The following is a 26,099-nucleotide window of genomic DNA, read 5'->3' on the forward strand; positions in this document are numbered from 1 at the left end:
TTTGTTTTACTGACACTTAAGTGTTGCATGTTTAACATCATTTTGGCTTTTTAGCCATTAGGAGGCAGTAATGTGCTAATTATCACTGACTATAAGCCCTTTACTATCCCTGCAATATGCATACTATGTAGACTTCTGGTATGGTTTAAGTATGCAACCCTATAGTATGAAAATCAGTTAGAAATACAGTAGAAATATTTGATTCCTAGAATCATTTAAAATATTTACTTTTTTCCCCATTGATTCGTTTTATGATTAGAAATATAAAATAACTTAATTTTCTAAAATCAGAATTATTTAAATTAATATTTTGTCAGGTTACAACCAGTAGTGTGCCTAATTTTTTACGTATTTACGTTCTAAATTAGTATATTTGCAGCGTCCGCGTCATTGATTGGATGAACGCAGCACGCCTTCTGTTTACATAACGGCTCTAGCGTACTATTATTGCAAAATATACTATCAAGCTTGGACTTTTCGGACTATGAAGGTCAGAACAAAACTCTTGGACAGTCCAATTCATAAGTTTTCTGTCACATTTCCCCTCAAACACTGAAATGTAAGTTTATAGAGGTTTAAGTTTATTCACGTACTTCTTGGTTTGGTCAGTTACCCGGATGCACGGCCCTATTGGAGATACTCGGATGTAAACAACAGCATGGAACAGCTACTGAATAATGTTGTTCAGCTAATTTATGCTGTCTAAATCACAGAAAAACCATGTGGAAGCTGCTAAATCAATTAGAGAAGGACTTAATAAGCAGGAAAGGGCACAATATTTTGACAAACTAAAGTTAATAGGTCGTACGAGAAGTATTAATTAAGATATTAGCCTAATATTTCACCTACCTGACTGGAAATGTTAATATGAATGTGAATGTTGTCAATATTCTTGCTCTGGCAATCCTGGTTTGGTCAACCACAAGCCATAAATGCCTTTTATGCCCCAAACATGCTGATTATTACCATTTTCAGCAGCAGCACGATGACACGTCGTGAAAACACTCTGTACAATGCACGGTTTTTTTGCATAACGGCACAAAGCATGTGAATATAAAGTATGCGATTGGCTGTCGGTTGCTAACTATGATATTCTTGGTATTATTCGCCGTGATATTCTTATACCGCATCCTTTGACACAAAAGTGCTGCTAACCCTGTTCTGGAGCAACTTTATCCTAATGCATACTTACTGATTACTTTTTTAAAAAAAAAAAAAAACAGTAGGCGGTATCCACCTTATACTTCAGCGCAGAAGTAGGCCTATGCGCGTGACTTCCGCTTTAGGGAAATAACAAGAAAATTAACAATTACCTGTTTGCACTACAGACCAGTTTGTTCATAATTAAGGTAATGCATTAAAATAATATGGTAAGACACACCAATTTGCAATATCATGCAGTAAAACGAGCCGCTTTGTACAGCTAAAAATAGCTGGACGTGGTTGAGGCTGGAAGTTAGACCCATAAAATGTACAAATGGCCGTGTCCACTCATACAGCAAAAATAAGGTGGATACAGTCTATGATACGCAGTGTTAGATGAGTTGTATCTTGCTAAAGGACATTCATATTAAACAAAGTGTTAGTAAATAAACTCAAAACACTCTTGTAGTGGATATAATTTAACTGCAATATATATGGCAATATAAATACATTCAGAAACGACATAAAAATCTGTTCATCATTTATCTACTTTTAATGCAAACAAAACACCAGACATGATTTACACAAGTGTCGTGAATCAGTCAGTTCAAATTCTACAAAGGCCGGCTAAAATGCTTTGGCAAAAGAAAGCTAACAGCTCAATGTCCACCTATGAACGAGATTTAAACAGAAGTTCAGACCACATGATGAAGAGATCACTGTAATCACTAAAAAAGACTTTATAGCTTTTTAAAGTAAACCAAATCAAAAGATACAGGTTTACATTGTGATCTAAATGTTATTAAATCTATTTAGTGAAAGTAATTATTCACAGTGGGTAACTTATGAGAACCAAAGCTGGTTGTGTTTCAACCAACCATCCATCCAAACAAACACAATAAAAGTTCAGCATGGACTAATTAAGGCAAGTGAAGAAAAGATGAAGGAAGAGGTTTTGGCAGTGGGATAAAAGATTCATAAAAATAAGACAACAATAGACCAGAAATGTAAAATAAAAAATAAGACTGAAACCAAACAGTTTCACATTCTTTGAACAGACAATAATCTGCTTGAAGTACCTATTGGTTCCATCATGATATGAAATATGAACATCACAAATCATCTTTAAACTCAGTCAGTTTGAGTGAGCTCTTAAAGGGACAGTGCACACAAAAATGTCTTAATTTTGTCTCAAACAGATAGATTTCTTTTAAACATGCATTGCATTTAAGGTATACTGGCAAGCTCCAAAAAGGACAAAAGTAGTACATACAACTTCTTCACTATATTCCAAGTCTTCTGAAGTCATATAGTCCTTTATGTGAGGAACAAACCCAAATTTAAGCCATAATCCAATTTTATGATTGTTGTTTTGTTCATGAAACAGGTCTGAAAAATCACAAGGATGAGTGGCAGATTTCTCATTTTTGGGTGCACTTTCCCTTTAAACAAAACAACTTGCTTTTATCTGTTACTGAAGCATTTGTTAGCTTTCCGTATTTAAAGTTTGCACATAACAGAATAAAAGCGTATCCTGTACCATGCGGTTTTCTGTACCTGTAGCATGCATCAGGACAGGAGAGACCACCATCAGAGCGCAGGCCGCATGCTTGCCTGTCTGTGGAGACTTGTTACCAAATAAAAAACACTAAACCCCACATTCACAGTGCTCAACAATCACATGCATTCACAGTTTACACACCCGCTGCCCGTATGCGAGTTATTCCATAAAACACACACTCTTACACCTTTACATCGAGAACTTGCATGATGGGGGTACTATCTTACCTTCACATATGGATAAATATGAACTTAATGGAAATGCTAAAATGGTTTTGCCATAGATTCATTAAGAATTATATGATACATAGGGAATGAAAGGGACAAACATCAACAGCATAGCTGTTATAAGGTTAAGTAAATTTTTTGGTTGCAGCACCCCTTGTGTAGCGTCTCTGTAGCATTTTGACAAGAACATGGAACTGTAATCCAATTAATTACTAGGGCATTGTAGAAATTATTATATATTTTGCAACATGGAAGTAAGTATTTTTTTTTTCTGGTGACAAAAATGCCAGTTTTCAAGTGGAAACCATGGAATAAAAAAATAAAAAAGGTCAATTTGAGTTTATGTTTCAAAATTCTGACTTTATTCTCGCAATTCCGAGATTATATCTCACAGTTCTGATAAGAAAAAAAGTCATTCTCCTTTTGTGTTTATATTCCACACGTCTGGCTTTTTTCCTGCTCAGAACTCGCTATTGTTAAATTAATGTCTGGAAGACAATATATAAACGTGCACTTGCGAGAAAAAAAGTCAGAATTTTTAGTTCAAATAGGTAAATGTAAAATATCTTAAATAGTATTTCATGCAGTAACTGTAGGCTTAATATGTTCCCTATGAACTGCATATGTGAATATTATGTAGACCTATTGTTTAAACCAAATTTATGCTTCAAAAATAGCAGGTTTCATCCATTAGTCTGTCCGTTTAAACGTCTGCGTTTAGCTTCAAATGGCGTTTTTGATGACAGTATTCTATAAAAATGATTTGCATTCTGATTCTGACATCCATAGACCCAGCAATACATTTTTTTTATCTTATTTCATGGATTTTGCCCATTTCACTCCACTTGTTACCAGTTTTTTTCTGCCACCACAATGCACGTTCATCTGCAAGTGATGTAATTGTGACGTCTATTCAAATCGGTCCATCGGAAAGTATATATGTTTATAATTATGATAATAATTTAGAATAACTATCAATAGAAATGAGCATAATGGACTGGTTTTGTACAGGAAAAACAACTGGAAGTTATTGATATCAAAAGCCTCAAACATAGAAGTTACAAATGGCCATATCTGCTCTTATGTTAAAAATAAGATGGTAGTATGTAAAATGTTCTGTGTAAATATATAAAATCATTTTCTGATTTCTTTTGCCATTTGGTGGCTTCATCAGCAATTTTGTTAACGTTTTTGGAGAACCGTATTGAACACGTATCATTAAATTTAGTGACTTTCATACTTACATATGATTTGAGCCAATTTTGACATAGATTGGACTAGGGGTCAACCGATATGTGTTTTTCAGGGAAGATGCCAATTATTACAGAACAAGCAGACAAATAACCATTTTTCTGAACCGATATCTGGTATAAAAATGAAAATGAATGTTAAAATTAAAATTAACAAGGGCTCTGACAAAAACTTTCTTTAATGATTTTTTGGTTTTGAAAACGACCGATACCAATAACCATAAAAATGTCTAATATTGGAGCTGTTAACTGGCCAAGCTGATAATCGTTGGACCCCTAGATTCAGTGTTGCCAAGTCCACAGTTTTCCCACAGAATTGGGCTACGTTAACACTGTTGCAGCGGGTTGAAGCGACCCCAGTAATGCAATATTTAACCCCTGGAATGCTAATTTTACTAGGGGAACCTTGCCAAAAAACATATATTTTACCCCACAGAATGTAATTTTTATAGTGGGACAGTCCTCAAAACAAGTGATCCAGTTTTGAATTACAATTGGGCGGGTTTTGTTGTGAAAACCTGGCAGTCCTGCCTGGATTGGACAAATTTAGGGGACCAGTAAACAAAAAATGATGAATAAAATCCATTAAACTTGTAGAAAGGCATAGAGTGTCATTGTCACCAAGCTGATCTTGTGAGTATCAGAGTATTATAGGAAGTTTAACGGCAATACCGTTTTCCGTTTAGAGTCAAATTTGGCTTTGAGAAACATCCTCTCAAAAACTGAACTGAAAGCTGCTGAGAGATGGAAAATTGAGTTTGGCGGAAATTAAACCACCAGGAGCTCTGAAGAGGGGAAAACATTGTAAAATGTCATTTCTAAGCTAAAGACACTTGTTGGTCATTTACATTTACGCATTTGCCAGATGCTTTTATACATAGTATTTAAGGTATACATTTTATTAGTTCATGCATTCTCCTTGGGAAACAAACCCATGACCTTCACTTTATTAGTGCTATTCACTATTAAAAGTCACAATTTTAGGATAAAGGGTAGCATTTCAAATAGGACACAATCTTCATTTCTCTACAAATTTTTTCAAGACTATTTGGTTAGGATTTGGACTTTTATGAAGTTTGAGACTGTCTACAGTTGTTTGTTAACCAATGCACTCTCAATTTTAAGCCATTTACCAGTGTTTTCCAAACTGGGGTTGATGCTAAAGCTGCAGGGGCTTTGTGAATTGATGAAATACAAATAATTATTAAATCATAAAAATATAAATAAATAAAATAAAATACAAAAAAATTTAAATTGCATTTCACATAAACAATTACCAACATTAAAGAGTTCTAAACATGCAAATTTGTTGTTAAATTATTAAAATATGAATTTAAAATCTAACATTTAGGCAAAGGGAATCCTTGCCATACAGCACCAAATTAACTATACTGTAGTTTTAATCTACATGCACATTAATGCACAAATTTTTAAATAATGAATATAGGGAAGTCAAACAAAAAGAATGGGTTTCATATAACTTTCTAACTTGTCACATGGCAAAAGCAAAACACAAGATGGAATGACAACAAAAGAAAAGATGAATGTCAGGTTATATTTTAATATCAGTTCACTTTTCCTCCAATACCAGCGAAAGACAAGAAAGTACACGTTCATTGCTTCATCACTCCAGTCGCTATTGGAATTCAAACGAAACACATGGTGGAGCTGTCAATCACGAGGGCCCCGCCCTCCAGTATCCACGCTCATGATTAAAGCCAAAACTCAAAACAACAAAAGAGAGATATAACAGAGAAAGAAAACATCATAATGTGCGTAAAACATCTCGTATGGTGATCCCGCCCGACACAGATCGGGCAGGGCTAGTTTATCGTATCTGACATGAGCTACAGCTATTCCATTCACAGTTCTCATTCCGCCCCACGCAGGGGAAAACTTCACTTCAGTCGCGTTCCCAATGTGGATTCTCTGAACACACGCATGCAATGGGGCTCAGAAAAGGTGCAAACAAAAGTCGAGGCACGGTTGAAGTGACACTAAATTGGCCTCTTGTATTTCCACTCCCCCTCTGAGAGAGAGAAAAAAGGCATGAAAAGAGAGTAAAGAAGTAAAGTGTGGCACAATGACACAGACGGCCTTAATGCAAAGGGTGACCTGTTAACTGGACTATTTAATTATTAGTTTTTTTTTGTATGAAACACTTTGCTTAGTAGAAGTGTTACTAGATACTGTGAGAGTGAATTATAAAACTTGTCAAGAATTGTCCAGGTTATCTTTTACCCATAAGTCAAAAGTAAAAAAATTAAATATAATTAGATATTTCAAACTAAAACTAGATTTATTACTTTTTTTTTACAATAATTACTGAAAATGACTGAAATATGTTTTTTGTTTTTTTTTAAATTAAAAGCCACATACAGTTGAAGTCAAAAGTTTACAAAAAATCTGCAAAATATTAATTATTTTACCAAAATAAGAGGGATGTTACAAAATGCATGTAATTTTTTATTTAGCACTGACCTGAATAAGATATTCAAAAGGAAACACAATGCATTAAAAGCCAGGGGGACTTTTTGTATTTGAAGAACAGGGTAAATTTAACTTATTTTGTCTTCTGGGAAACATGCAAGTATCCTCTGTAGCTTCTAAAGTGGAAGTACTAAATGAAAAAAATATGAGATTTAGGCAAAATAAGAAAAATGTACACATCTTCATTCTGTTCAAAAGTTTTCACCCCATGGCTCTTAATGCATTGTGTCTTATTGAAGCATCAGTGAGTGTTTGAACCTTCTGTAATAGTTGCATATGAGTCCCTCAGTTGTCCTCGGGGTGAAAAGATGGATCTCAAAATCATACAGTCATTGTTGGAAAAGGTTCAAATACACAAAAATGCTAAAAAACCAAAGACTTTGTGGGACTTTTCAGGATTTTTCAGAAGAACAGCAGGCAGTTTAACTGTTCATGACCCCCATTTTTTATAAATTCAACAATTACTTTCTCTTGTGGACTATATGTAAACATCTTCAGGTCATTGCTAAATAAAAAATAACATGCATTTTGTATGATCCCTCTTATTTTGGTAAAATAATTAACATTTTTCAAAATTCTGCAAGTGGATGTAAACTTTCGACTTTAACTGTAAATACATAACCACAACATAACCATGATGTAATATTATGTTAAAATGTAAATAATTTTATTAATTATAGTTATATAATTATGGGATAAAATATGACCTGGACATGTTCGAGACAAATTTCATCTGTAAATCAGTGAGTGTAAACCTGTTAATGTTTTCTAAATCAGTAGTTTTGTCTGTAAAACTACACCACATTGCATATACATATGTACACAGAGTGTGGATCTGTGGCCTTGACAAAAGGCGTATAATACACAACTACAGCAACGCTATGACTAATATCAACAGGGTGTTCACAGTAAAACCAAAGGCTTTTGTAAGGTTGTCAAAAACGGTGTGACCGACAGGATAAATAATCCACTCAAACCAGACCGAGTCTATGAGAGGTGCGAGCGACTCATGTTGGGTTGGCGGTGGAAACCCTTTGGCACTAAGAAACACAGTCAGAAACTGCTGCGAGCAGGATATGCATCAAGGCAAGCCAGAGCGTGTGAGCGTGTGTGTGTGCCGCTTCCCTAGAAATTTAAAAGAACAACTAACCTGACCAGTTTGGCTCTTAAACATATGTACGTCCATGCTGATCTCTTTAGCTTAAGGTCTTTTGATTAGAAAAACATGTACTGTTAATGTAAATTTGTGATTTACTTATATATTTTAATGCTATAAAGCTGCTATAAAGTGATGCTTCAGTTTTGTGCACGTCATATTGGAGCAAACAGAAAAGGGCCTAAAACAGAACCTAAAGATTTACGTTCTATGCAAAATAAGTCTCTAAATAATTGTCGTAACAGTCCAACGTAACGTAGCGTACGCAACGAATGATTTGGTCTGTCTTTAAACAGTCGTCGTCCTCCTATAATCGTAATTGAAATGACTCTAACTTCGCATAAGAAGGGATGTGAATGAGTTCAACTGCGCAATATGAGATGATACAATTAAGAGTCAACATACTTCCAGGATATCCAGGGCCACATCCAGACTCTATTAGTTGCATATGAAGTGCGTCATGCAGAAATATAAGCGTATTATGGTTGTGGTTGTAGTGGGGCTCTAACTTGTATAGTAGCGTATCATAAAAAATAAATGTCAGTGAATAGTGCACTACGTGTCCAAATAAAAGCATCTAAAACATGTCTGTAAGCCACGGCGTTAGAAGGGAAAAAAATGCAACACAGCCAAAGGTCAACAAGCAGAATGTCTCCCAATAGAGGGTGTGATGGGAAACCAGGACTGTGGGTTAAAGAAATGATAAAGAGAAAGTCAGAGAGGGGGAGAGAATGAGAGAAAGAGAGAGAGAGAGGAATCATAACACGATTGGCCACTGCTGTGCCACCGCTGCTTATGATGGGGCGTCCAGGCACTGGGGTCTGTTCAGGTTTAAAATGAGCTGGTGGAGGGCGTGGTCAACCGCTTCCCAATGTAGACCCTAAAAAAGGACATAGATTTAATAGTGTATTTAGTTACAGTACTGTATCTTTATTTATATGTACACTGCTGTTCAAAAGTTTGGGATCAGAAAGATTTTTAATATTTTAAATACTTTTCTGCTCATTAAAGCTGCATTTATTTGATTAAAAATACAGCAAAAAACTGTAATATTGTGAAATATTATTGCAATTTAAAATAGTGGTATTCTATTTGAATTTACTTTAAAATAAAATTAATTTAAAATACTCCAGTTTTAAGTGTCATATGATGCTTCAGAAATAATTCTAATATGCTGATTTATTATCAATGTTGGAACCCAGAAAAGAGAAAATAGAAATGTTTGGAGTCAGTACTTTTTTTCTTTCTTTCTTGGAAAGAAATTAATACTTTTATTCAGCAAGGATGTGTTACATTGAAAAAAAGTGATAGTAAAGACTTATATTGTAAGAAAAGATTTCTATTTTAAATAAATGCTGTTGTTTTTAACTTTTAACTCAAAGAATCCTGAAAAGAGTATCACAGGTTGCAAAAGAAAAAATTAAGCAGCATAACTGTTTCCAACTTTGATAATATATCATCATATGACACTGAAGACTGGAGTAATGATGCTGAAATTAATTATTTTTAAAAAATTAATTATATTTAAAGTATATTAAAATAGAAAACTCTTATTTTAAATTGCAATCAAATTTCATAATATTACCTTGTTCTGTATTTTGGATCAAATAAGTGAAACTTTGATGAGCATAAGGGACTTCTTTAAAAAATTAAAGATTAAAAATCTCACTGATCCCAAACTTTTGAACAGCAGTGTATTTGCAATGCAACTCTAAATGCTGGATGAATTCATTTTTTTGTGAATATTGCTGTCCAAAATAACTGAATTTGCAGCAGCTTTTCTTACATTATATTCCCATTTTGTAGTGTTTTTGCACTGAAAACTCACCAGTTAAATGTCAGTATAAGTAAGAATACAATTATTTACTAGGGATGCACAATACTGGATATTTTAAATCTCATTTTGGCTGATGCCAATAACGATATATTTCCTTTGTTTGGAAACAGCACAAAGTCTCTCCGGTGCAGAAATTATTTTTCATTTTGGTTCATTTTGAACAAAAATTTATTGGTTAGAGTTAAATAAACATAATGAAGTTCCTTATAAAGACAGTACACTGAAGCTTTGAAAAAAAAAAAAAAAAAACTTTTTTTTTTTTTTTTCAGAAAAGTGCAGTGGTAAAAGATTTAACATTTGTAGATGGTCTAAAACAAAAAAAAAAAGTTGTACAAACTTTAAAAATCTTTTAAAGCTCATAATTTGTTTAAAGCGGTCGTCGGATGCTAAGTTCACATTTACATTGTTTGAACAATAATATGTGTTGGCAGTGTATGGTAAAAATCCATGCAGTGGTTTTTAATTAGTCTGTAAAAATAATATCCCCTTTTTCAAATCGAGCCGTTCTCAGATGCCTGTCGTTGTGGCGTCACACCCACAGAGGCCGCTCACACGATAGTTCATTGACATGACCGTTTTACCTCAGATCAGCTGTAACAGTCCGCCCTCTTTGTTTCAATGCCGGAGCAGGGATGTAAGTTAGACAAGAATATCTCCGATTGAGGTGTGTTACTGGATGTAATAATGAACGTAGTGGTCGTCATTTACTCCTGACATCTGAGCCGCTGAAGATGCAGTTTGTTTGTGAAGGGAATGCGCCTCCCGATCTACATATATCCGTCTATGTTCACGCGAATCGTTCATGATCCAGCTTCACTTACAGCAGAAGCGAGTATAAGGAGTTTTTTTTATGAATCTTTGTGATCGCCTTGCCTAATAATGTGCTAGTTAGCAAGTTTAGCGGTTAAACGTGGCTAAAATAAACAGGCTCGTCACTCCACAGAGAGAAGAAAGGGGCGGGGCGAGCAGAGCTGGGGGATCGGTTTATGATGGATTAAAACTTCACGTTCCGTTCACGTTCCATTCGAATTAAGTACGCAGTAATCATTAGAATATGTCTTCTCCTGTCTGAAAATGTCCGAATTTGAAATCATCCTGCAAACTCTCATTTTACTAGGCATCTAAGTCAACTGGATGATTACGGTGCATTGAAAATGTACATGACTGGAAATAACTGAGCCGTAAGATTTTAAAATGGAAGTGTGTCACGAGGCTCAGTGCAAGTAGTCCATTGCGATATCGGTCTGATCATTTCATGCATCCCTGTTATTTACAAATGATTTAGTCCATTTTAACTGAACATGCAGTAGGCATTAAGATAGAAACACATCAAAAAAGTAATAGCCTCTTGATTATATTTTGATAGAGCTGGTACAGGTGTGTGTGAGTGTGTGTGTTGACACTCACCCAAGTCCCAGAGCCAGGAGGTGGGTGAGCAGCAGCGAGGGCATAAACACTTTGAGGAACTCGGCGGAGAACACACCTCCCTTCTTCATAGCACCTGTCTTTCTCATGCTCAGAGACACTGATCCAGAACGCTTCGGGTGGCGGAAGTGGAATTCCCTGCGGACGGCCAAAGAGGATCGTTATATTTATATCTCACCAAACGTCTGTTGTGAGTACTTTACTGAGAGTTTGTAAAATAGCAGTTAAATAAAATAAAATGTAAAATAAATAATATTTATTTTTTAAATAAAATATTTTAAAATATTTTTTTTATAGTTTTTAATTATAATTATATTATAAAAATTTATAAAATTATAATTAATTATAAATTAATAATTATATTATTAATATATATATTAATTAATAATATATTAATATAATTATAAATAATATTTTTTTAAATAAATACTATTTTTAAAGGAGACATCAGATGAAATTCTCACTTCTTCATAGCTTTTTTGTATTTAGTTAGGTTTCTGGCATGGCTGCCAGCTCAGAAAAGCTGAAAAGAAAACATACAGCAAGTTTGTTATGTAGATAGTTAGCTATTTAAACGAGACTAGCTCCAAGATATATACACTACTAGTCAAAAGTTTTTGGACAGTAAGATTTTTAATAGTTTTTAAAGAACTCTCTTCTGCTCACCAAGTCTGCATTTATTTGATCAAAAGTACAGCATTAACAGTAACATTTTGAAATATTTTGACTGCTTTCTATTCGAATATATTTTAAAATGTAATTTATTCCTGTGATCAAAGATCATTTTCAGCATCATTACTCCAGTCTTCAGTGTCGCATACTGAATACATAATGTTTTTCAAGAAATATTTATTATTATTATGAATATTTAAAACAAATATTTACAGAGTCCCTTGATGCATAGAAGGATCCAAAGATCAGCATTTATCTGAAATAAAAGGCTTTTGTAACATTATACACTACACCACTGAAAAGCGTGGAGTCCGTATATTTTTTGTTTTGTTTTTGGCCGGGAAAGAAATGATAGAAACTAATACTTTTATTTAGCAAGGATGCTTTAAATTGATTAAAAGTGATGATAAAGACATTTATAATGTTACAAAACATTTCTATTTCAGACAAATGCTGTTCTTCTGAACTTTCAACGTAATAATAATAATAATAATAATAATAAATGTTTTTTAAGCAGCAAATCAGAATATTAGAATGATTTCTGAAAGATCATGTGACTGGAGTAATGATGCTAAAAATTTAGCTTTGAAATCACAGGAATAAATTACATTTTAAAATATATTCAAATAGAAAACAGTTCTTTTAAATAGTAAAAATATTTCAGATTTTTCTTGTTTTTGCTGTACTTTGGATAAAAAAATGCAGGCTTGGTGAGCAGAAGAGACTTCTTTAAAAAACATTAAAAATCTTACTGTCCAAAAATGTTTGACTGGTATGAATATTTACGTGTCTCGTGTCTTGGCGAGGTGAGCAGTAGCTCATTATCATTTAAAGAGACATGCACCAAAATGAGTCACTGTAAACAGAGCTGTTTTTGACAAGGTAAAAAGGGTGTTGTTTTACACAATCATTGATAGGTATGTTACAGACATTTCATTTTATGTAGAAAGAATAATATCAAATTGTGGATCTGATGTCCCCTTTAAAAATAAAGACATAAAATATTTTAATACAAAAAATGTGTTAAATTTATTTTTAAATAAAATTAGAATAATAGAAAACATTTTTAATAAAATAAAATCTTATATCTACTTTTCACAAAGAATTAGTTATTTTGTTGAAATCATTATGTTGGATTTGTTTAGAAATGAATACATTTTTCATGTGGAAATATGTTATGAAACTTTGAACATACACACAAAATGGTTATACGTTCTTACTTCGGGGGAATGTTCTCTGGTCGACTGGACCAGTCTGCCACCCAGCTCTCCCCTTTATTCATAAGGATGTCATCCTCTTTGTCCTTCTCCAGACTGTCATCATCTGACTGAAGGAGATGAGGAAAGACCAGCATGTGTGATGAAGTGTGCTTATTATGTAACGATGCCGCCATGCTGTATTGTTCTTACAGCATGTAGACCAGGGGTGGCGAACTCCGGTCCTGGAGAGTTCAGCTCCAACCCTAATTAAAACTCACCTGCCTGTTGCTTTCTAGTAACCCTTCAGACCTTGATTAGTTTGTTCAGGTGCGTTTGATTAGGGTTGAAGCAAAACTATGCAGGGCTGTGGCTCTCCAGGAGCGACGTTCGCCACCCCTGATGTAGACAGTAGTTCAGTAATGACTGTGTGCTGCTCTCACCTGACAGTCTCTCTCGCTGGGCATCTCCACATCAAACGTGATCTGCCCCTCATCCTGGTCAGGACTGTGTGGTCGTGGTGGGCTGTAAACACATCAAAGAAATGTAAAACACAGATTAGAGAAAACAAGAACCACAGATGGCTGAATCATTTAAGGAGTGAATTAAACTACTGAGAGCTACATTTATGAGAAGAATAGAACCACTAAATAGGTTACAGATTACAGTGTACTCTATTTAAAATGTAATAATTACTTTAATTCAATTACTTTATTAAAGTAATGTAACTAATTAATCTTCTAAATTAAGTTAATCATTTTCAAACATCTATTTTTAAACACTGATTACTGTCAGACTTTCAAAATCCTTCATCAGTTGAATTAAGATTATACAAATTTAATTTTAAAGCACTGCCAAGACGAAATCAGACTTTAGCACCTTGTTTACTTTGAGATCGTTCTGAGGTTAAATACTGATTTAAATCATAATAAGATATAGTTTAATAGCCGTGATACTGTTTTTGAAATCAAATCTTTGCATATTTATGACAGGAAACACTGGCATCTAACAATGCCTTGGAAAAAAACAGTCAATCTTAAAAAAATAAAGCATATACGCAATCACAAAGAGAAAATAAAACCGTTATTAAATAAACATGTTTCCTATACTGTGTCCTAAACTCCTGAAACACTGGTGTCTCGTATTTTAGAGCAGTGCAATTTTGGAAAGAAATTAATTAAAGGAGAAGTCCACTTCCAGAACAACAATTCACAAATAATTTACTCACCCCCTTGTCATCCAAGATGTTCATGTCTTTCTGTCTTCAGTCGTGAAGAAAATATGGTTTTTGAGGAAAACATTTCAGCATTTTTCTCCATATAATGGACTTAATTGGTGCCCCGATTTTAAACTTCCAAAATGTAGTTTAAATGCAGCTTCAAAGGGCTCTAAATAAAAAAATTTACTTTTTTTAAATACTTTTTAAGCACAAAAGCTGGTGTAGTACAGGCTCTGGGATGCACGTTCACGACGCTATGTACTATTGAATCACGACAAAAGGTCACACGGAACTACAGACCCAGTGTTTACAAAGCAAATGCGCAAAGACTAAGAAAGTGCACGTAAGTTTGTTTACAAAACAACATTGTTTACAAATAAAAATGTACAACGATGTCCTTCACTCAAGTTGTAGGAGAAAATAAGATGGAGTTTTTCGCCATACTCCGTACACAGACAGTGAACTTACACGTGATTCGTAGTAGTGATGGGAAGTTCAGATCATTTTACCGACTCGGACATTTGAGTCTCGTTCGGCAAAAAGAACAAATCTTTTTTTGAGTCATTTCGTTCATTTTAGCAAAATATGATTAAAATGTTACGTGTTACTTCCCTAACACATCTACTGCTTACACAAACGTTGATCAAACTACAAACAAGACAAAACTATAATGCTATAAGAAACAGAAAAGATTCATTTATTGTTTACCTGGGTCTTTAGTCTATGATTAGCTCACCTCACCTCTTATCTGACAAGTTTTCAGGTTTGAGTCGTTCGTTCATCACGTGACAGCCCCATAAGATGAACGAACGACTCCAAAAACCCAGAAGACTCGAAACAGGTGAATTAATTCCAGTTCAGAACCTAACAGGATGTTGCGCATGCGCGACTGAACGAATCACTCCCCGAGACGACTTGTTCTTGCCGAGTCACATTAAAGATTCGTTCAAAATGAACGAATCGTTCAAAAACGACCCATCACTAATTCGTAGCATCGTGGGCGCGCATCCCAGAGCCTGTGCTACACAAGCTTTTGTGTTTAAAAAGTATACAAATTTTTATTTTTCACAAAAAAAAAAAAAAAAAAAAAAAAAAAATACGACTGATCGTTTCACTAGATAAGACCCTTCTTCCTCGGCTGGGATCATTTAGAGCCTTTGAAGCTGCATTTAAACTACATTTTGGAAGTTCAAAATCGGGCACCAATGAAGTCCATTACATGGAGAAAAATCCTGAAATGTTTTCCTCAAAAACCATAATTTCTATGAGTGAAAACAGAAAGACATGAACATCTTGGATGACAAGGGGGTGAGTACATTATTTGTGAATTGTTGTTCTGCAAGTGGACTTCTTTAAATCTTTGTTTGTATGTGTGTGTAAGTGTGAATATATTCAGATGTAACTCCTTTTGTAATCATTAACATTTTTTTTAAGTAGCTGCAACTTAATTACACATTTTTTCCCAGTAACTGTAACAGATTAATTACATTTATTTTGACATTAAATTACTACATGTAGTTCCATTACATGTAACTAGTTACTCCCTATCACTGATTATTCACTCTTCCTTAGTCATTATGACAAACAGACAGGTAACAATGAATGAATGTTATTCATGAAATGGGTGTACATGAATGCCATAGGTGTGTCATAAAAATGGTAAATATATCAAGCTTTAACTTTAGCACTTAATTTCTTATACTAGAGCTAAAAAAAAAATCTTCCTGTCCTTATCTTAAAAATAAGAAATAAATATGAAATGTTGGTGCATGAAAACCTGACTGACATTATACAATTAAGTGGACCTCAGGGACATAATTAAAATGCTAAACAGTGTAAAATATGGCCTTTTCAACAGTCCTCTAAATGTTTTTTTTTTTTATTACTACCTGATTAAATTCACTGAAACTCTGTTGTTATTGTTAACTAAAACTGATTAAAATAGTTTTCAGCAGTTAAAATAAAGCTGAAATATTAGAAAAATATAAATATTAGATGAAAACAAACTGAAATATGTTTACGCTTAAGTGTTAAAATTACTAAAACTAAAGCTTACATAAGAATACATAAAGCTAAATAGAAAAAAACATTACTGATTAAATTATTAAAAAAACATAAAAAAATTAATAAATTAAAATAAAAACTAAAAATGTGAAAATAAAAGACAATTTAAAATATGAATATATATTTTAATATTATATAAATAATACTTACATAACACTGAAGTCTGAGGCAGTGTTATTTTATCATCACTGAGACACTTATAGTTTTTATTAATAGTTTAAATTAGTTTTATATTTTTCATTTTTATTTTGTTGTGTTTTTACATTAATAAGTCTATATAGTTTTTATTATTTTTTCTTTTAGTTATTTTAACATTAAGAACATTAAGCTAAACTAAACAAAAATGAGAAATGTTTCCTTGGCAACTAGCGGAAATAAAAGTATTAATTTCTTTTAAAGGAAGAAAAAATTACTGACTACAAACTTTGAACGGTAGTGTATATTGTTAAAAAATATTTCTATTTTAAATAAATGCTGTTCTTTTCAACATTTTATTCATCAAAGAATCCTGAAAAAGTATCACAGGTTCCAAAAATGTAAAAAAAAAATTTAAAAAAAATAAAAACATTAAGCAGCACATCTGTTTCCAACATTGGTAATAAATCAGCATGTTAGAATGATTTCTGAAGGATCATGTGACACTGAAGCCTGGAGTAATGATGGTGAAAATTCAGTTTTGCATCACAGGAATAAATTCTATTTTAAAATATATTAAAATAGAAAACTGCTATTTTAAATTGCAATAATATTTCACAATATTGCAGTTTTTTCTGTATTTTTAATCAAATAAATGCAGACTTGATGAGCAGAAAAGTCTTTAAAAACAATCAAAATCGTACTGATTTCAAACTTTTTAACGGCAGTATATATATATTATATATATATATATATATATATATAATTTTTATTTCAATTAACATTTATTTTATTTTAAGTAACAAAAATGTTATTATGGTCCAACAGGTTTTTATAGCCCACTCAGTTTTAGCCAATCAGAAACATTCTCTTCCCGTCAATCATTTTGAGTGTTCTGCTTTGAAGGGAGGAGTTTCTGATAATAAAGGAATGTGAGCAGCCTGTTTCTCTGCTCGTACCTGTTGCAGGACGAGCTGCTGGGGCTGGACTCGTGCTGGGCGTCCAGTAGGATTTTCTCCATGTCTCCGTTATGGATAGAGGAGGAGGAAGGCACATGCTCCAGTCCTCCTGTTAGGACCTCCTCTTCCTCCTGCACGGCCTCCAGGGCCTGTGAAGCCTGGGGTTCGCCTTGGTTCCCGTTCCCCAGCAGCGAGGGCAAGCTGGGGTTTGGCTGTTGAGTGTTTCCATTCATCTCCAGCTCCACCCAGGACCCTGAAAAGATCCAAATGGTCATTAGCATCAGCTCCTGCTTCACACGACTAATGCATCAATTATTTTTAATCCAATGAAGTCCACTGTAAATGAGCTTTTATGAGAGTTTCTTAGCGTACATGTCTACCGAATTGAACCGTTTTCAATTCATTCTTTAGGCAGGATTGTGGAATTGACATCAGCACAGAATAAGCAATAAGAGAGCACCTGAATTTTAAAGGAGAAGTCCACTTTCAGAACAACAATTTACAAATAATTTACTCTTCCCTTTGTCATCCAAGATGTTCATGTCTTTCTGTCTTCAGTCGTAAAGAAATTAAGGTTTTTGAGGAAAATATTTCAGGATTTTTCTACATATAATGGACTTCATTGGTGCCCCGATTTTGAACTTCCAAAATGTAGTTTAAATGCAGCTTCAAAGGCTCTAAACGATCCCAGCCGAGGGAGAAGGGTCTTATCTAGCAAAATGAACGGCCATTATTTTTTTCGAAAAAAAAAAAAAAAATTGTATACTTTTTTAAACACAAAAGCTTGTGTAGCACAGGCTCTGGGATGCATGTCCACGATGCTACGAATTAGTGATGGGTCGTTCTTAAACGATTCTTTCATTTTGAACGAATCTTTAATGTGACTCGGGAAGAATGAGTCGTCTCAGGGAGTGATTCGTTCAGTCGCGCAACATCCTATTAGGTTCAGATAAGAGGTGAGGTGAGCTAATCATAGACTAAAGACCCAGGTAAACAATCAATTAATCTTTTCTGTTTCATTATTATGTAGCATTACAGTTTTGTCTTGTTTGTAGTGTGATCAACGTTTGTGTAAGCAGTAGATGTGTTAGGGAAGTAACACGTAAAATTTTAATTAAATTTTGCTAAAATGAACGAAATGACTCAAAAAAAAGATTTGTTCATTTTGCTGAACGAGACTCAAAGGCCCAAGTCGGTAAAATGATCCGAACTTCCCATCACTACTATGAATCACGTCTACGTTCATTGTCTGTGTACTCCAGGTAGAGTATGGCAAAAAAACTCCATCTTATTTTACTACAACTTCAGAATCGTCCGACATCGTTGTACCTTTTTGTTTGTAAACACCGTTTGACTTACTTGCACTTTCATAGTCTGTGTGTGTTCGCTTTGTAAACACTGGGTCTGTAGTTCCGTGTGACCTTTCGACATGATTCAATAGTACGTGGACGCGCATCCCAGAGCCTGTGCTACACAAGATTTTGTGCTTAAAAAGTATACAAATTTTTATTTTCCAAAAAAAATGACAGGTCATTTTGCTAGATAAGACCCTTCTTCCTCAGCTGGGATCATTTAGAGTCACATTTAAACTACATTTCGGAAGTTCAAAATCGGGGCACCAATGAAGTCCATTATATGGAGAAAAATCCTGAAATGTTTTCCTCAAAAACCATAATTTTTTACGACTAAAGACAGAAAGACATGAACATCTTGGATGACAAGGGGGTGAGTAAATTATTTGTGAATTGTTGTTCTGGAAGTGGACTTCTCCTTTAGGCAAAGGAGAGCCAAAAATGCACATTTTGCTCAAAAAGGAACATGACTTGTGAGAACAAACATCTACTGCAAACATGAGACACACGTGTGTCCCGTCTGACCCTCACTGTTGCTAGGCAACACAGAAAGATCCACAGACAGGTCCCATGATGCTTTAATAACATGATGGCGTGATGGGATGTTGCTAGGGCATTGCTATGCGGTTGCTAGGGTGTTCTGGGTGGTTGAGTCCACCTTGAAGTCTCTGCAGCTGCTCCAAACTAAATAAGTCATTTAAAATGTGTACAATATCAAGGGAAATAACAACATTTGTCATAATCACACAGCACTATTAAGCCAGCGTCCTGTTTAAATCAGCACATCTTATTATGGCAAAATCCTTCACCAGCCCACAACACTGAACTCTTGTTATTTGCCCACAGTTATGGGCATGTTGCCATGGCAGAAAACATTCCAGCAGCTCTTCATCTTTGAGCATTTGTTGTCTCGCTGCATCACAACAACACAAAATGGAGAAGACTTCAGACTTGCATTGAAAGAGGGACCCCAGCCAAATCTGCCAACTAGATTACCACCTAGTAACCACTCAGAACACCCTAGACAACCTTTTGACAAGGTTTTGCATTGGCAGGCACCACCCACATGCGTAAAAAAATGGATTTCTAGTTTGTTTACTGTGGAAGCTCATTTCTGTCACTGAATAAAAAATATAAAATGTGATTTTTTAATTTCACAATTCTGACTTTTTCGGCAAGAATTGTGTGATATAAACTCACAACTGTGTTAAAAAGTCACAATATATATGCTCGCAATTGCAACTTATAAAGTCAGAATTTTGAGATATTAACCCACAAAAGAAGTGCCACTTTTTCCTCAGAATTGGACTGAATTGAACCAAGGGAGTCCGCCATTAAAAATTGCATTCCAGGGTGAAAAAATATACATTTTTGTCAGGGTTCCCCTGGTAAATTTGCATTCCAGTGGCTAAGTTTGACATTATTGGTGTTTTTGAGGTATTACATGAGAAACAACCCACACCAATGGTGTTAAAGTAGCCCAATTCGACAGGAAAACCATGGACTTGGCAACACAGCTTATAATTCGCAATTGCCGGTTCATATCTCACAATTCTGAGAATAGAAGTGAGAATCGTCCCTTCGCTAGGAGTGTGACTGACAGGCGATCTGACCAATCATAATGCCAAATCTGCCATTTTGCCCAACAAAACTCACAATTCTGAGAACATATCAGTCTTTTTTTACTCAAAATTGGACTTTATAACTCACAATTGCGAGTTTATATCAATCCTGTCAATTATAATATCAAATATATCACAATTCTGAGAATTGCTAGGAAAAAAGTCAAAACTGCGAGAAAAAAAGTTAAAATTGTGACTTTATATCTTGCAATTCTGACTTTATTTCTCAGAATTGTGACTTTATCTTACAATTCTGACTTTATAACTCGCAATTGGCAATTTATATCTCACAATTCTGAGAAAAGAAGTCAGAATTATTCTTTCGCTGGGAGTTTGATTGAAAGGCGATCTGATCTGACCAATCAGAACGCTGAATCTGCCATTTTGCCCAACAAAACTCACAATTCTGAGAACATATCAGTCTTTTTTTACTCAAAACTGGACTTTATAACTCGCAATTGCGAGTTTATATCAATTATGTCAATTATAATATCAATTATATCACAATTCTGAGAATTGGTAGGAAAAAAAGTCAGAATTGCGAGAAAAAAGGTTAGAATTGTGACTTCATATCTCGCAATTCTGAGAAAAGAAATGAGAATCGTCCCTTTGCTGGGAGTTTGACTGACAGGCGATCTGATCTGACCAATCATAACGCTGAATCTGCCATTTTGCCCAACAAAACTCACAATTCTGAGAACATATCAGTCTTTTTCAGTACATTCCAGGGTGTAAAATACACATTTTTTGTCAGGGTTCCCCTGGTAAATTCGCATTCCAGGGGCTAAATTTGACGTTATTGGGGTTGCTTAAACCAGCAGACATGAGAAACAACCCACGCCAACAGTGTTAAAAAATTCCACTGCTTATATCTCGCAATTGCGAGTTTATATCTCGCAATTCTGAGAAAAGAAGTGAGAATCGTCCCTTCACTGGGAGTTTGACTGACAGGCGATCTGATCTGACCAATCACGATGCTGAATCTGCCATTTTGCCCAACAAAACTCACAATTCTGAGAACATATCAGTCTTTTTTTTTCCTCAAAATTGGATTTTTTCTGAGTTTATATCAATTCTGTCAGTTATAATATCAATTATATCACAATTCTGAGAATTGCTAGGAAAAAAAGTCAGACGTGCAAGAAAAAAAGTTATACTTGTGACTTTATATCTCGTAATGACTTTATTTCTCAAAATTACGACTTCACTCAAAATTGCTACTTTATTTTATCTGACTTTATATTGCGCAATTGCCAGTTTATATCTCAGAATTCTGAGAAAAGAAGTCAGAATCGTCCCTTCCCCGGGAGTTTGATTGACAGGCGATCTGATCTGACAAATCACTTGCCCAACAAACCAACCAGATAGGAGATTAACAAGTTTACAGGAAGCCAGTTTGCGCCACAAAATATATAAAAAAAAAAAAGACTGTGACTTTTTATCTTACAACTCTGACTTTTTTTTTAATCAAAATGTCAAGGTTTTTTTTTTGATACAAGCTTGCAATTCTGAATTTTTTTCTTAGAATTCTGAGACATAAACTCGCAATTCTGAGAACATATCAGTCTTTTTTCCCCTCAAAACTGTACTTTATAAGTCACTGTTGCAAGTTTATATCATTTTTGTCAATTATATCACAATTCTAAGAACTGCAAGGGAAAAAAGCCAGAATTGCGAGAAATAAACTTGCAATTGTGAGAAATAAAAGTCTGAATTGTGACTTTATATCTCGTAATTCTGACTTTATTTCTCAGAATTGCAAGTATATCTTATGTATCATGCAATTTTGAGAAAAAAGTCAGAATTGCGAGATAAGAAGTCGCAATTACCTTTTTTATTTTTTATTCAGTGGCGGAAACAGGCTTTTATATTGATGCTGGTGGACTTGAACTTGAAAAATGGTGTGTACTGATGTCTTTCCGTGGTTGAAACAAGATACTTTCTGATGTTTATTCATGTTTATGTCATGCTATAACTAGTAGTAAAGGAAAAGGAAGAGATGATTGAACCGAGGCTCTACAGTGATCTGTCACGACACATTCAAGAGCCACAAAACAGTATTTATTGTTTGAATTTCTTACAAAATTTGAAAGAAAATGAAAAAAAAAAAAAATTGTGAGATATAGTCGCTATTTAAGTCACCTTTTTATCCCATTGTGGAAACAGCCAAAAGAAGTTGTGAACAACTACATCAGTGTGGTAAAATATTCAACTGAACACAGAGATAACACACCAGCTCTAGTTACACAAGTAAACACACTGATCCTGGAGCAGCTCTGATGGAATTCACTGCAGGACCGGAGCGGGACGGAGGGAGGGATTATGTAATCTCTGGCACATCAAACCCTCTCCCATCCCCCTGCTGTGTCTGTAACCCAGATCTGTCTGTGCACCACAGACGCCCATAAACCCACCATTCACCCTTACTAAACACTAACTAGTAAACAGGATGACTCGTTTTCATGAGTTTGCACCTTCCGAAAGACAGACTGCATCCTAAAACCTATTGAGCTGCCTATCTAGACAGCATTTTGGGGTATAGTAGGTTAAATGCTGTCTAGGTAGGCAACACACTAGGTTTTGAGAAACAGCCTGTGTTTAGCCTGCATGTGTAAATCTGATGTGTAAACAACACTGGAATCTAGTCAACAAGAAAAATCACTTGTAATTTCTGCATTGAGTCGAATTTCCAAATGCAACAGGATATTGAAGAAGAATGATTGCAGGGTGGGACTTGATTTTACCCGTCAGCAATTGATTGTATGGTGAAAAGTGTCTCTATTTGACAGGATATTTGAGAAGAGGGGCTGAAAAATAAGAAGTCAGCAAGTCTAAAGGTCATAAAAACAAACTATTATTCTTCAGAATAATGTGCACTGGTGAATTTTGCACAACAAGATCATGAACATGTATTAAGAAAACATAAAAGCATTTTATATTACTTATACTGACTTCTTGACAGATTTAAGACGGATTTAGAGAGGCGTCATAAATTACACAATAGACCTTAAATTATGTTATTACATCACTTTACAACTAGTGGGAAATGTTGTTACCTACAGCTGCAACACAAGAAAACATGCACTACAAACCTTAAGGGTTCTTCTAAAAAGAAGCCCACAAAAGAAGGAAATGTGGTTTGAACTTATGGTACATAAGGAATGTAAAAAATGAAATCGGACCAGTAAAAGATTTTTTTTCTAATATGAAACGATCAGTATTACAAGCTTATTGCTTACACAGAGCTGTTATATAATTCTGTTAACAGTTTAAATGTTTCAGTAATGCTTCCTAAACACAAGCACTAATAGCTCATTGTTCTCGCACCACAGTCAAAGCGATTCAGTGGTATCTGAGTAATAAATGAAGGTTGTGGCATGCAAGTGCACAAATCTGTATAATTGTGTGAAACTGTTCCCAACAATGAAAAAAAAAGGAAAAATTCCTAATAAATTGCTGTTTTCAGGACAGAACATTGAAAAAAAATCACTTAAGTAATGACACTGTTTTTTATGTATTCAATATATTATAACATGTGCAGGGGGGAATGAAAATACTGCTTAACAGGAATTACCCTGCTACTAAACATCTAAAACAAAATAGGGCACACAATAAACAAATATTAAGGCAATACCCACCCAATTTTGCAATGAATTCAGCTTTTTTATTTATTATATTTGTCCTTAAAAACTGTCGTTTAAAGTAAAGCTTAATTAAATGTTCCCAACAATAAAAATAAATAAATAATTTTAAAAAAGGGAAAAAAAGAGGAAAATGTCCTAATAAATTGCTGAAAATAATTGCTGTTTTCAGGACAGGACATTGACAAAATTCACTTAAATAATGACATTTTAAAATACTCTCTGTGTTCACTTAAATGTGGTATTATTGTGATTTTTTAATGTATTCAATATATTATAACATGTGCAGGGGGGAATGAAAATACTGCTTAACAGGAATAACCCTGCAACTAAACATCTAAAACAAAATAGGGCACACAATAAACAAATATTAAGGCAATACCCACCCAAATTTGCAATGAATTCAGCTTTTTTATTTATTATATTTGTCCTTAAAAAACTGTCAGTTTAAAGTAAATCTTAATTAAATGTTCCCAACAGTAAAACATAAATAAATAATTTTTAAAAAGGGGGAAAAAAAGTGAAATATTTCCTAATAAATTGCTGTTTTCAGGACAGGACATTGACAAAATTCACTTAAATAATGAAACTGTTTTAAAAATACTCTTTGTGTTCACTTAAATGTGGTATTATTGTGATTTTTTTCATTTTTTAATGTATTCAATATATTATCAGATGAAGGGGGCATGAAAATACTGCTTAACAGGAATAACCCTGCTACTAAACATCTAAAACAAAATAGGGCACACAATAAACAAATGTTAAGGCAATACCCACCCAAATTTGCAATGAATTCAGCTTTTTTATTTATTATATTTGTCCTTAAAAAACTGTCATTTAAAGTAAAGTTTAATTAAATGTTCCCAACAATAAAAATAACTAAATAATTTTAAAAAAGGGGGAAAAAAGTGAAATATTTCCTAATAAATTGGTGTTTTCTAAATAATTTTTTAAAAAAGTGGTATTATTGTGAAAAAATGAAAATACTGCTTAACAGGAATAACCCTGAAATACCCACCCAAATTTGCATTTCCTAATAAATTGCTGTAGTCACCCAAATTTGCTTTTTTAAAATTTGTCCTTAAAAACTTCAGGACAGGACATTGACAAAATTCACTTAAGTAATTAAATTACTTAAAAATACTCTTTGTGTTCACTTAATTGTGGCATTATTGTGATAAAAAAAAAAAAAACTATTTAATACAATTTCATTTTTTTAATGTATTCAATATTTTATCAGATGAAGGGTGCATGAAAATACTGCTTAACAGGAATTACCCTGCTACTAAACAACTAAAACAGAATAGGGCACACAATAAACAAAAAAAAATGATGGTAAAACCCTCCCAAATTAAATCGCAATGAATTCCGCTTCTTTATTTACACGCCCCCCGCCTCCATTTTTCTTAGATCCCCTCTTCGCCTTGTTTTGATATCAGCGTAGCCACGCCTCCACGGCGCTGGGCTAATAACGATTGGCTTACGTGCCATCAATCACTCTGGGTTGCCCAGCAACGCCACAGCGACTCCCGCTGCTGATCAATCTCATTCGCTCTGGCGTCACGACGCCATCTTTCGCTCCCTCCCTTTCGCCCCTCCCCTTCGAGCGAGGAGGAAATTCCAGCCATTGAGCGAAGTGAGACAATAGATGTTGCATAACAGCGTTTTAAAGCTCCAGAGAAACATACATCCCACACAAAGAACAGCTTTAAAGCGACATTAGGATCCCGCTCGAGTTTGCCCTGCAGAAATACGGACGAAGGTTTACCGTTGAGTCCCGGTTCTTCATTGTTGTTCAGCTGCGCGGCGGCTGTGGTGGACATGTTGCCTTTCCAGTCACTCGCGTCCGTCAACACCGCACGCTCCCGCACGCTCCTCGTGCACGCGCACACGCGACGTCATCACATTCACAACTTTAATTTCAGCGATGCCTGCTAAATAAATGAAGGGTGCAGTACAGAATGCGCAAAACAGAAATATGATTTTAAGGTGTAAAACTGATAGACCGAAACAAAGTGACAGACAGAAAAGTAAGCTCTCGTTTCTATACAAAATACATATATTACAGATAGACAGAAAGATATATATTTTTTTAATAATAAATAAAAAGAAAATGCTAGTGTTAGAGAGTATTTTTTTTTAATAAACAG

General features: G+C 34.4%; 1 protein-coding gene across 1 annotated transcript; it reads right to left on the bottom strand.

Moving 5' to 3' along the window:
• Nucleotides 1-1,677: 1,677 nt before the first annotated feature.
• Nucleotides 1,678-25,840, bottom strand: bnip3la (BCL2 interacting protein 3 like a). The gene is made up of 6 exons (XM_051117937.1): nt 25,718-25,840; nt 17,335-17,587; nt 13,401-13,482; nt 12,982-13,088; nt 11,072-11,227; nt 1,678-8,707 (listed from the first exon to the last, which is right to left on the bottom strand). Exons 1-6 carry the CDS (start codon nt 25,770-25,772, stop codon nt 8,659-8,661), a joined length of 702 nt encoding a protein of 233 aa, XP_050973894.1. The 5' UTR covers nt 25,773-25,840; the 3' UTR covers nt 1,678-8,658.
• Nucleotides 25,841-26,099: the final 259 nt, after the last annotated feature.

The sequence above is a fragment of the Labeo rohita genome, chromosome 8 (genome assembly GCF_022985175.1).
Source record: "Labeo rohita strain BAU-BD-2019 chromosome 8, IGBB_LRoh.1.0, whole genome shotgun sequence".
NCBI classification, from domain to species: Eukaryota; Metazoa; Chordata; class Actinopteri; order Cypriniformes; family Cyprinidae; genus Labeo; species Labeo rohita.